Source organism: Heptranchias perlo, chromosome 15, assembly GCF_035084215.1.
Source record: "Heptranchias perlo isolate sHepPer1 chromosome 15, sHepPer1.hap1, whole genome shotgun sequence".
Classification (NCBI taxonomy): domain Eukaryota; kingdom Metazoa; phylum Chordata; class Chondrichthyes; order Hexanchiformes; family Hexanchidae; genus Heptranchias; species Heptranchias perlo.
In genome coordinates, this window is record NC_090339.1 from 30,713,672 (window position 1) to 30,727,583 (window position 13,912).

The 13,912-nt window shown below is 39.2% G+C and overlaps 1 protein-coding gene across 1 annotated transcript in view; it reads right to left on the reverse strand.

The window, feature by feature from the left end:
- The window catches only part of si:dkey-251i10.3 (uncharacterized protein LOC553498 homolog), a 36,663-nt gene that overhangs the window by 8,663 nt on the left and 14,088 nt on the right, over nucleotides 1–13,912 (reverse strand). The window contains exons 8-12 of the mRNA XM_067997004.1: nucleotides 13,375–13,469; nucleotides 12,052–12,175; nucleotides 8,638–8,715; nucleotides 5,222–6,097; nucleotides 2,487–2,677 (exon numbers count right to left, since the gene is read on the reverse strand). Coding sequence (XP_067853105.1) covers nucleotides 2,487–2,677; nucleotides 5,222–6,097; nucleotides 8,638–8,715; nucleotides 12,052–12,175; nucleotides 13,375–13,469 — 1,364 coding nt within the window. The remainder of the gene's footprint in view (nucleotides 1–2,486; nucleotides 2,678–5,221; nucleotides 6,098–8,637; nucleotides 8,716–12,051; nucleotides 12,176–13,374; nucleotides 13,470–13,912) is intronic.

Sequence of the window (13,912 nt, forward strand, 5' to 3'; positions counted from 1 at the left end):
TGACTACATGATTGAACCTTGTGGTTAAATGACCTGTCTCAACTTCATAGCTGCCCCTGGAGGGGAAAGAAGATGTAACAAGAATAGGCCCCACCTTACATCCCCTTTCCGCTTTTCCAAAAACATGCGGAATCTGCTGCTAGGAATTCTTAGCTGCAACCTGTTACTCTAATGCTCTTTTGCTGCATTTATCTTGATGGCCCTTTGCAAGATGAGGTTACATAAAATGTACAATACAGAAACAGGCTGTTTGGCCCAATCACTCCATGTTGGTGTTTATCCTCTACATGAGCAGTGGTTCTAATCCCAAGTCCTTGCCCTGTTTCCACTTCCCTTTATCCCTCAACAATCTATCTAACTTAAAGGCTGACACAGTCTCTGCTTCAATCATTAACTCCAGTAATGCATCGCAGTCCGTGTAAAAAAGTCTCCTCTACTCTCTGTCCTAAATCTTTTACAATTAGGTCCCCTCATTCTAGACCCGTTAAACACTGAAAACAGTCCGTTTCTATCTACCCTGTCCCATCCCTTCATGATTTTAAACACCTCGATCAAATCATCCAATGAAAACGGCCCCAATGTTTCAAGTCTTTCTTTGTATTTGTTTTCCCTCATACCAGGCAGCATTCCAGTGAATCTGTGCCGTACACTCTCTATTGCCTCAACATCCTTCCTATAGTGTGCAGAACAAAACTGCACACAGTACTTAGACTGTGGTCGTACTAAGGTTTTATATAGAATGACCTTGCATCTCAATTTTAATATCTTATACCTCTTTCCATAAAACCTAGAATTCCATTAGCTTTTTATGGCCTTATCACTTGAGGTGCTGCTTTTAAATATCTTCTGTATCAGAACCCCTAAAAGCTCTCTGCTCTTCCATGTTTGAATTAGAATTGTTATTCTTTTTAAAAAAAAAATGTACCAGCTCACACATACTGACATTGAATTCCTTTGCCACTTTTTTTGCCCATTTCACCATCTTATTAATATCCCCTAGCAGCTTCCTTTAGTCCTCAGAATTATTTACAAAGACTTCCATTCTAGTATCATCTGCAATTATGGACAACATACCCTTAAGCCTTCTATCCAAATCATTGACAAACAGAAGTGGTCCCAGAACAGAACCAGTCCCAGAACAGAACCCTATAGGACACCGCTACCTCTTTCTAACCACTGAGATACTGCCCATACTTTGTTTCATCTTTTCTAATCGGTTTTTAATCCAATTTGTTACCCTTCTCTTAATTCCGTAACCCATAATCTTCTCCAATAGTCTCCTGTGTTGTACCTTGTCAGCGGCTGTCTGAAAGTCCATATATACCACATTCACTGCATTTCCCCCATCCACAATATCTGTCACCTCCTCAAAGAACTCTATCAGTAAAGTATGATCTTCTTCTCTGAAATCTGTGTTGGCTGCTTCTAATTATTTTCTCTTTATCTAGATGTTTAGTACTTTCATTAAAGATGGCAAAATTTTCCTTACCACAGATTTAAATTAACTGGTCTGTAATTACCTGGATTAGCTATGTAAAATAATCGAAGAGTACTTCTCAAAATTTTCTGTCGAGGGGATCTGCAAATATTGACACATTCCTGGAGACCCCCATACTAACTTCTGATAAACAGTGCCAGCTACTCAAATGAAATAATGCTATAATTGGACTAAATGTTTTATTTAGTATACTGCAACAGGAATAATATGGTAGTAAGTCACTAAATATAGAACACAGTTTTATTGAGACACTACATTTTCCAGTCAGTTAAGCTTGATAAAATAGTATAAAGTGAGAAGAACCAATCAGAAATATTGTGGCGATCTCCACCCATTTAACACTAGAAGTAAGTTTCTTGTTGTGTTTTCAAGAGCGTCGGAACCGCCCATAGCATCATTTAAATATCAATGTAACAAGGGGGGCTCAGGCACCTTGCTAGAATAGAATGTGCACAGATCATATTTCTATAATTTCCCCATCAGATGTTTAGTCTCTAAACTTTCTGTGCCTGTCTGAATATGCAAAATGTTTAACTATAATGACTAGTCACAATATCTGTGAAGTTGCTGCACAACTATAAAATGAAATCTATATGGCTTCTGTAAAACCATCTGCCACCTGACTGCCTAGAGAATTCTAGCAGTTCTATATAAACATAAGAAAGAGAAAAGACCATTTGCCCCATCAAGCCTGCTCTGCATGCCCCCCACCCCACACTCAAGATCTCTGTATACTATTCCTAACTCCCATGTGAATCAAACAGATCGATTAAATCTCTAACTCTCAGTGTCCCTTTGCTCGACAGGGACTGAACCAGTTCCCTATTTAAAGGTATCAATTGACCCAGAGTTAATATCTGTTCCAAATGGAGTGGACATTAAGTACTTCTTCATAGTGGAAAAAAACTGTGAGGTCTATAGTCCTAATTTAACAGGGAAAGGGCCAGAAACCTTTCCCACACCATCGCCATCCTTCCAGGAGACCTACCTCCTTCTCTTCTTTGCACTTGGATGCAGACCTTGTCCTCCCCACTCACCCCACCCTGGCAAGGTTAAGTCGATGTCTTTTGGCTTGCCAGCATCAATCTGCCTTTGCTTGTCTTTAATGAAATCATCAATGACATCATCTGATGCAAAGGCCTCCTGGATGATCATGCGTTGGTCCTCTTTTCCTTCATTCTAATGTGAAAGCATAAGTTGAAAATTCTCTCAAGACTAGAAGCTCACTGTAATTTCCCAATGCAGTGCATTTAAGTCTATAACTATTTTCCTGCAATATTTTATACCTTCATTTGGAATATATACTTGACTCCAAATGAACATATAAAATATTGCATTATACAATATTATCTTACATATATCCTGTTGTTCTATATCAATGTTACTCAGTGATTTCTTATTGAGGGCCACAATCTCAACTAATGTCTTGCTCAAGGACAACTCTGAGCAATGCTATAACACAATGCACAACTATGTGACTGCATCTGTGATTGCTTACATAGTGAGTTCCTGATTTTGGTTGTGCACTGTGGGCAGCTGCTACATGGAGGCAAGACACTTTCCCATAGGAAGAGGAAAAAAAAACTTTAGGATCAATAATTCAACTACATAGTTCTAGGGTCTCTTCATGGGTGGTAAGGAGGTTGGAATAGCCCCGCTCCCTAATTCCCCTGGTATCTTTTGTGGAGAAGCAAGAAAAAAAAAGCATTGAATCCCAGATCGGGCAATAGCCCACAACCAGACAGGTAATGAATGGAGACCCAAAAGTGCAGAAGTATCAAGTTTAATGAGGGCCACTGAGGGTGAAAGTGTGGCAGGTTGCAAATGGCCCCCAGGCCATGGTAAGAGTACCATGTTCAACATAATCAGCGTGTCCAATTTCTACTCTAATGGACCACTGTGATGAATTAAGGCACAGTCACTATGAACTGTTACAGAACACTGACATGCCTATGAATTCTGTCACAATTTCTCCACCACTTCTAATCAAAAATAATTGGAATTCTTAACACTAAGCAATTCAATTTAGAATGTTACAATACTGGGTCATTGTACTCCACTTTATACAAAGGAATTCGTTTTTGGTTAAGTAATTTCTTTCATTACTCAGCAACCCCAACGTCAGTGTTGTCACAGGTTTTTCAATGGAGTACAGTGGTGGGCAAGTGAAATTTTCATAATGTGCCCACTTGAATTGTAAATATTTTAAAGTGATGAATTAAGAACCTCATACAAGAATATCCTGAAGTACATTGGTACCAAATACAGTGACCAGACTGCATGGAGACTCCCAATTCTCTGAAGGATACTCTCTGCTTTTTGAATTATTACGACCGGACAAATCTTGGTAATTATGTCTCCAATTTAAAGTTCATCCTTAGTTCCACAACTCCTTTTGGTGCAGGCAATCAGACTGGTTTTTAAACAGGAAATTTATATTGAACATGGCACCAGAATATTATTCTGTTTAAAACTCTGATGTTGCAAAACAGGTTAGAAACCATATAATTTTTTTTGGCCTTAAAAGTTGCTTCATGGAGATAACGCAACATCAGTCATCAGTGCTCTGTTCCCTAGTAGCTTATATTTTCAAGAAATATGGGGATATTGGACATAAATATTCAACTAATCAAGTTCAATTAATGTAAAAACAGGTAAGATGTATAAATAGAATCTGAGAATCAGGCACACACACAGCAGCAGGAATCCTGTTTACAATGAAACTATTTCTTCCAATCAAATTCAAATTGACAGGCAATCTTAGATTTCATTTGCTTCTTATTACATAGTATATAAATGGTGTGAATATGGGCAAATATAGGCCTAATCCAAATTAATGGTTTATCCCTCTACCTATAGCAAATAGACCCCAGAATCCTTTCAGATCAAGCAAATGTAAATATTTGATTCAATTTCATTCTGGTCTTAATATACAGGGTGCTAAATGCCAACGTAGTTTCCTAATCCGAAGCAACCTTGGTGTATGTGGCTGGCATGGGAAGATAAGATAAAAATGAACTGGACCCTGTATATCCCAACCAGCTCTTAACTACTAGAAAGCTAATGGAGTCGAGCAATAGGCTGAAAGCTAGAATATAATGGAAGTGATGGAATTACTGCAAAATGCAACTACTTCAAAACAAAAAATCCACTGGGATGCTATTTTTAACGCTGTTACAAAATATATGATTCAAATGAATTTCTCTATTAACAGCAGCTAAAGCTCTCTCGAAATACAGGACTGTGCAGGGCATTAAACCATTGCCTAACCTGTCCCAGTATTTAGGAAATACCATATCCCATAAAATCTTTCATATACCTCCATAAATGATTCTTCAAACACTGAAGGTGCTCTGAATTTTCACAATCGTATAGAAACTTTTAGTAATTGTGCTTTCAGGATCATTTTTACGCATGAGAAAAATTGGTAAGGTAGAGCAAGAGGACCAAACAGAAAGTGTGATGTGAGAGATCTAATGCTAAACTGTGTAGTGGCTCTAGTGTTGTTGGCATTATCTCTAATGTTGCTGGGATGAGCATGGAGCTATTGATTGCTCTGTTCCTGTAATACATGTCAGATTACATGCTTAAAAAAAAACTGGCAACTGACCAATGAGTTTCTGAAGAACCAAAAATAGCAAACACAAATCCGACTTATCTCTGCCAATAATCAACTAGCCAATGTGAATTAAACTCCATAAAACCTATCACTGATTCTCTTACCTCCTCTTCTATTGCTGTTGGAACCAAAGGCGTGTCAATGGTTTTGGATACAACCATCAACACATTCTTAGGATTGATGAGGTGGTTCTTTACCACTTCCGTTTTAACATTTGATTTATTTTCTGAATCTACAGCATCTCCACTGATCTGAGGTGTGTCCAAGACTGAGGCCTCAAAAAGGTCATGGCCTTCGTCCTGACCCAAAGTCTCAAATTCCTCCATTGTCCTTTTACGCTCTAACTGTTCATCTAGTATTGGTTCCTCTCGCTCTCCTGGAATCTGTACATCCTCCTTGCTGTTCTTAGTTCTCATTTTCTTATTTTTCCTTTGATTTTTTTTAGGCTTGCTTGATGTAGGCTCTGATTTATTCTTAATCAATTTCTGAAAAAGATGATTAAACTCATTCCTATCTTCAAGATGCTCCTCTTTCTCACTTTGGTCATTAGGGACAGTGCATTCCTTTTCTTCATCATTATTTTTCAAATCTTCCACAGCCTTGGTCTCAACCATGCTAAAAGATGATCCAGCCAGTTCACCCTCACGTTCTTTACGAATTCTCCGTCGTTCCTCAAACTCCTGCAGCAACACCTCATCTTCTGATAACTTTTCCCCATCATCTGATTCTTCATTCCCATCAACCTTTATAGGAGTGACAATCTCCATTTTCTGTGCTTCAAAACTCTTAGGATCAGTACTCAATTTTCCCAACATCCAAGGATTGGCTACGGTACTTGTCTGAACATCATTCACGAAATCTGGAACAATCTCATCCCTATTCACGTCAGTTTCAACCTCATCCTCACTCTCTGATGGAAGCAGCACTTTTGTTGTGAGCATTTTGTTCTTCTCCAGCTGCTTCTGGATTGCATTGCGAGCCTAAACAAAGAAGAGAATATTAATAGAATAAATTAAATAAAATCATGTTCTGTAGATGCCTTGGATTACTCCAAATAGCCAACTAATAAATCTGAATTCCATTAAATAAACAATCAATTTGCCACCAAATTTAAGTCAGAAACCAGGTATATTTACTTAACAGTATCACACACTGAATGAAATACTAGTAGGATTTAGAAGAAAATGTCCAGCACATTGGTGAGAGGCAACCGCTACTTAGCTTAACAATTTTCACTCTTTCCATTTTCATGGTGTTAATCCACATCCTGTACTTCCAGAAGTATTCATTTAACTATAGTGTGAAAATGTTATTGTTCACAGTTAAAGTCAAATTGATTTCACCATTTGGTGCCTACGTTGTTCCATTATCACGTGCTATATATCAGAAAATGCTTAACTTCCAGTTTAGGAAATAGTCAAAAGGAACTAATGAATTTACAGGGAAAGGAAAGTCTATTGAAAAACAAACATATACAATGCTATTCTTTTTTCAAAAAGGTCAAAATCTGTACTCAAATGAAAATCGGTGGTGTAAACAATGGGGAGGAGCCCTATGCTTCCCAGAGCAGCTACAATGATTGCAATGGAGGCCTGTGACTTTGGGTATCCAGTTAGTAGATTATTTTCCTCCGGTGAAATGGCTTCAGATTGGAGGTAATAGGGGAGTACTGGAACAATCAATACTCCCACTGGGCTTTCCTTCCCCTTTAAGCAACATGTATGTATCTACGTATTTGAAGCAACATATGGTGCTTTTTTACAAGGTGCCACACAATAGGCTAATTTATAAGATATAGTCCTGTGGAATTAGAGGGCAGATCCTGGGGTGGATAAAGAATTGATTACATTCTCGTAGGCAGGGGGTTGTTATTAATGATAGTGGTTCTGTGGGAGAGCAGTTACTAGTGGAGTCCCTTGTGGATTGGTGTTAGGGCTGTTATTCCTTACTAGCTATGTTAATGATCTGGACAAAGGCGTTGAGGGAACTGGCATTAAGTTCACAGATGGCAGAAAGATGTGTGCTGGGGTTAGAAACCTGGATGAGAAAAAAAGGCCCACGTAAGGCAGATGACATTTAATGACGATAAACGTATTGTTATCCACATGGGTAGGGCTAACGCCAGGCTTGTATATACCATGAGGGCTCCGAACTAAAGTCTGTTGAGGTTGAAAAATACCTAGGTGTTACACGGCATGAATATGTAAAGGTTTATGATCTGTGCCGTGAGGATATAATAAAGGCAAATAGAGTGCCCGGATGTACTGCTAGGTCAATCAAATATAAAATTATGTCCTTGTACAAGACCTTGGTTAGTCCTCATCTAAAATACTGTGTACAGCTTTGGTCCACTCATATAGTGGGAGATATAGAAGCTCTGGAAAAGATTCAGAGGAAGGCCAATAGAATGAGACCTATTTCAAAAGCCTTTAGTTATCACAACAGGTTTGGAGATCTGGGGCTTTATACTCTAGAAAAATGTGGAGTTCAGGGAGATTTGATTGAGATATTTAAAATAATGAAGGGACTAGACTGTGTCGTGTGGATAGACTATTTGAATTAGATAGGTCAGGGAGAATCAGAGGACATGCATACAAGATACGTAAGCACAGAAATAGGTTAATGTCAAAATGTTTTTCTTTTCGTAGAGGGTCATGGACCTCTGGAACATGTTGCCAGTTTGTGCTGCGAGTACGAACTTGCTGCAAATGTTCAAATGGGAGATGGACGAGTTCTTGGCTGAGGCTGATATCACTGTATACAAAAGGTAGGTGAGATGTTGGGAGATATGCCTCATCGTCACTGATCTCCTGGAACTCATTTTGATCACCATGGGGGTGGGTTAGGGATTGGCGTGGAATTTCCCAGAATTCTTTTCTCTTGAAGCCTAGGTTTTCCTCCCAGTTTTTTTGCCTCTCCAAGGAGGTTACATGGCTGTTGGTGGGTGGGACCGTTGGGGATCATGATTCTTAATTGGAACATGACTATATGGGACAGGTTCAATGGACTAGCTGGTCTCTTCCTGTCCATAATTTTTGTATATTTCATAATACAAGGTTGTGGTGAGGGAGAATCTTCTGCACCCACAAGTGAACTGATTGGAACCGTACAAAATAAATTGTGTATTGCATTATATTGGATAAGGGTCATAAAAATACATCTCATAAACCTGCAAAAGCATCAGTCTTCAGGAAAGCTGAAGCAAACCTTCAAATAGAATTGGAGTGCTATTAAACTATGAAATACTTTAAATGGCAGCTTGGAGTGAAGAAATATTTATTGCAGCAATATTTGAGAGTATGGAGAAATTGGTCATAAACTTAGAGAAGTCTATATGCAAATATAGTCTTTGCTAACTAAACTGCTGTGCACTTCTAACAATTGTTGCTTTTAGTTACAAGACCACATCTTAGAAGAAACATTCATAACCCTATTCTGAGATTCTATTTCCTGAGATTGCACTGATAGGCAAGATTGTGTAATGCAGTGGTTAGCTGTTAATCCCAGAAGAATATCTTACCTCAATGTCATATTTTGCCATGATAACTTTAGATTTGGCCCATTTTCCACTGTTTTGGTGCCGAAGTGACATTCGTTCCTAACAATGAGAAAAAAAATAAACAGTTACTATACTTGGTCAACAACCCAGCTTGATAGCAGACTTAAATTGTCTGCAAAATACCAACTGAGCATTATGATTGCTGGCCATTTACCAATATCAAGTTCAGGTGGAAAATCCCACTGATCTCAGATTAGATTCTGCAATTATTCACCTCAGACATTCTAGTGCTGAGTTAAAACGTTGTAATGGTCAAGCTCTCCAAAGGCTTCCATAACATGCAAAGTCATTTCTAGTCTGCAGTAGTGCAATAATGATGCAACAAATCTCCATCCCCAAAGCAACCCAGTCAACTGGTTCTTTTATAAATTCTAATCTTCCTCATTTGTACCAGCAACTGATGGATTGTGCATCTGAAACTAAACAGTCTTATCAGCATGTCACTGGATATTACTGCAGACCTGTTTAATCCAGTTTTTAAAAAATCTTGTTTTGCAAAAGACAAACATTGTTTTAGTAACAAAACAATGAAGTGCTTTCTTAGGCATTACTGAATGAATGCTATTCCAGTGCAGTGGCAAGTGGAAGTCTGCATATGTGTCAACATGAACCATTACGGCCACATAAATCCCAGAACCACTGGTGTCATTACGTACAAGCAGTCTACTGGCTTGCCAATTATAGGTACAATACAGAGATTGTCTCCTTGATCATTTGTTTTCTTTCATGCAACCATCAGCTAAAATGCACTAAAAAGTGTGAAAATGGCAAATTGCTTTGATGTTCTGCTAAACAGTACAGAAATACAATGTTAATTGTCTGAAACACTTTGTCAGTACTGCATTATTTCAGTGAAGCACCCATTTCCTTCATTAGCCCAGCTCAGACACATTTTCCATGTAAAGTACAGAGAGCCCTGTAAATGTGGAAGCATCATCATCTTAACAATGTAATCTAAATGAGATGAGCATGTCAATATGTAAAGTGCTGAATGTACATTGAACAGGAAGCAGTATCATTTTACAGCTGATTCACAGACTGCTGTCATGTTCATGGAAATTCCTATATCTTTGGGCCAGCCATTTTTTAAAAAATTCAGTTTACTGATATTCATCCCATCACTACAAATATATTCAGAAATTCTGAATCCTCGCATAGCTATGTGATTTTGGCATGCTTTCTTTCAGATTATCTACTTGAAATCTGGATTGTACTCTCTAATTCCCGTCTCTCTCTTCAATCCTCTCTCCCCAGACACACAGTCATTTTCTTTCTGTATCTCTCTTCTTTACTCTCATTTTCCCCATCCTCATTCCATCTCTTACTTTTTTCCCTCATTTCCTTTCTCCACCGATAACTCGCAGTTAATAGTAGCAGCTCTTTGTCTCTTAAAACCAATCAATGCCTCCATTCCAGGGAGGACCATCTGGCTTCTCTTCTGCTGCAGAATGTGTACCACTGAAAGTATGTACTTGTGACAACAACAGAAAAGCTCCTTTGTCAGGTTCCAGATCGACTGATTAAAAACTGAATGTACAAAGCAAACCCCTTGCTGAACATGGTGGTTAAATTAGATGAATCAAAAATGATTCCAAAGACATACAAACAGATAGACAAGTTTATCTTTTAGCAATCAATTACAAAACCATTGTTAGTTAAGAAGTAAAATCAATCCATGCACATTAGTTTCTAAATGGTCCTTGTTGATAGTTGAAATTATTTACCATCAAGAACATTTGGAATTTCATCTGAGAATGATGCTTGGTTGAACAAAAAAAATCCCTTTACCATCAGCTATCATTAAAACAAGATGACTGGAACATCCCACAATTTTATGACTTGAACTGAAAAAAAATGTCTAATGCAACAACTCCAGTTAACCAAGTTTGTGTCTTGATCACTGCTAATCCAATAATAATAAGAGTAGATGTGGGTTGGCCATTTTTGCAAGAATGTCTCCAATGTTCCAAAAAATATGGACCTAATTACACCTCCTGTCATTGAAAATTATGGATTGTTTTAGTTTGTCCCCCATCCAAAAAAGTGCATAGTTTAAACAGGTGCTGCTCTTCAGACATCTCAAGATACCATGAAGCTTCTCAACCTGGAGGTTGTACATGCAGACATCAGGAGCCCTCTCAACCAGTTTAGGATTTTAGCTTGACCCCCTAAATTACCCAGAAATGCAGCAAGAAACTTTGGAAGGAAAACACAACTACCAATGCTCACGGCAACCTGGGGAGCTCTAGAATACAAGCCAGAAAGAACCACCTAAAGTTAAGCTCATGATTAAATGTTCAAGTTCAATAACAATACATTGGCTATATTAAAACTCTTATTTATTAACCTTCTCCTCAAAGGAAAGAATCATCCTAAAACAGCCATACAGTGGAGGCGAAAGACGATGGCTTTGGTCTTCACAACATTTAACTGGAGGAAATTGTGACTCATCTAACAGGACAAGCAGTCTGACAGCACAGAGCAGTGGAGGAGTCAACACAGGTGGCGGAGAGGTAGAGCTGGGATTTGTCAGAGTACGTGTAGATGCTGACCCCGTGTCTGCGGATAATGTCACAATGGGGCAGCGTGTAAATGAGGAAGAAGAGGGGGCTCAAGGATGAATCATTGGGGGACTCCGGAGGTAACAGTGTCGGGATGGGAAGAGAAGCCATTGCTGGAGATACTCTGGCTGTGATTTGACGGTTAAGAGTGGAACTGAGCAAGGGCAGTCCCATTGAGCTGGACAATATAGGGGAGGCTTTAGAGTAGGACATAGTGGTTGACCACGCCAATGGTTGCAGGTGGTCGAGGAGGGAAAATGCACCACGGTCATAGTAGCATGTCTTTTGTGACTTTGATTAGGGCCGTTTCAGTGCTGTGGCAGTGAAGCCTTAAATTACACAGTGCGATGTTAAAATAAACAAGTTAATGCCTCTTTTAGTGTCAGAAGAATTGTTATGTTAAGTACTCATAAAATCATATTATACAGCATAATGTCTAGGCTAAATATTTTACTATATTCAACATGGAACAAAAAAGAGGAAAGCTCCATAAACAATAGTGCATAAACAAAACAATAGTTAAAATTCTAAAACAGATCTTCAAGTTGTAACTAAATAGCACGCGGTGTTGTCAAATTGAGAATAGACAGGAAAATTGGTAGATTTGACCTCCCTTTAATCTATTTGCCTCTCCCACACGTGCCAACTAAGAAAAATTTTGGTTATTATTAAAGCATACTTTAAGCTTGCATTATTGCCACTATTCATTGGTGTTTGGATGTACTGAAGGAATGGTGCAAGCCTAAAGTATGCTGACTGTATATTCTAGAAGCTGGAATAATAAAAGGAAGTTAAATTGGATGCGATTTTCCACCTCCATTCGTGTTTGCTCCATTTTATTCAGTTCTTCAAGAGCTGCCTCAGGATTAGTCTTCTTTAGTTCTTCAAACTGCTTCAAAATCTCCTTCTGCTTAACCTTCTTCATCACTTTGTGGAACCTGCAAATTTAAATATTCACCATGTAATAAACAGGCAGTCAGATTAATAACAGGCATTCAAAGCACCGTACTTTATACACAAATTACAATTAACAAGCACTATACCAGGGCCATTCGGTGCTTCATCTTTGCATGTATACTGTATTTATGTGGTTCTGTACCTATGTGTGGATGATATTCAAAATATTTTTTGCATGTATCTGGTTGATGATTTTGAATAATTATTTTTGCCAAACTCTTCTATTCCACTAACATAACTATGTCAGATATAGAATTGTATTTTATTGGTAGTTGGATGGCTTACTTGTTTATATCAAATTTAGTAGCTTTGGTTTTCTCACTTCATTTACAATCCTCTAGGAAAAGGAATGAACAGAGGATCTGCTGCTGGAGCTCTGCCAATGACCCTCAATCAAAATCCCCTCGTCATTGACTCTATGAACAGCTCTTTGTGGCTCATTTCCCCCTCCTGCTCCTGCGAGGCAGGAAGAAAGGGAGGGCAATGTCTAGCCTCCATCTGACACTTTGTCTTGAGGCATAACACAAAGCAAGAACTCACGTCGAGACTTGAAAATTAGTTTCTTGCTACAGTCTGTTGCCACACCAATGCACTGTACCTATAATGCCAACAGTAATCTCTGCATGCTACTTTCTGCACATCCTGACCAGGTGAAGATCAGAACAGATGATGGTCACTTCTGAAATCTGCAACTACGTGGGTTTCATACAACTGATATGTTGGTTCTTGACACTGACCCTTTTTTTTTGTTGCTAATTTTCTCCCCTCAACTCAACACCGACTCTTGCTGGGATATGGCTCCAATGGTGCGAGGTATCTTCAGGTATCTTGCCCAAGCGACCATTCTTCAGTGCGAGTCTAGACTGTTGAATGTTGGCAGTTTATTCAATCATGGAGGGCATCACAGCTAAACCTGATCTTGTTCTCATTAGACGTTCATGTGTTGGCACTATCCAGCAGAGGTTGCTGAATAGTGATCAAGAGTGGGAAGGATATTCTCTTCCTTAACAAGGGATTCTGAGGGCAATTGCAGTACCCCAACAGCTGTCCAGCTGGGATCATCAGACTCAGCACAGACCAGGATCAAACCTACTCTACGTGGCTCTGTGATACAATGCCTTGTCAACTGAGCACCAGATTTTCTCAATTAAAAAGCTAATTCTAAAGCTGAAAATCTTACTTTTTGCTCTTGATTTTCTTTGCTCTTTTTGCTTTAGCTTCGTAGTATGACTGAAGGACTCTTGCTTTCTGCAGCTCAGCACGACGTTCTTGTGCCTAAAATAAAACAAGAGACTACAAGGTAGAAATTCGTTAACGCCCCGTTACGGACGCAAAGATGGCCACAAAGCACACCTGAACCAGGTGGCCTGAGGCTGGCCCCAAACTTGGCCTCATCTAAATAATCCGTCGCACCTCCACAGGCAGCTCATCCTTCTGCATAAATGAATGTTGGGCGACTAGCCTCGCTGGCAGCGGCCTCAGGTGAGTGCCGGGGGGTGGGGGTTGGGGAAGGACAGCTGGAGTGGGGGGGGCAATCGTGGTTAGCAGACGTGCTGTGGAGCCAGGATGAGCAATCCTGCACCTCTTGTCTCCACAAAAATTTAAATAAACGTGACTAAAACGCTTGCCAGATGAAGCTGAACGAAGCCCGCTCCGCTCCTCGGGACACTAATTCCGAAGGTTCCTAAAACAGGTGTTAGGCCTCTCATTTACAAACA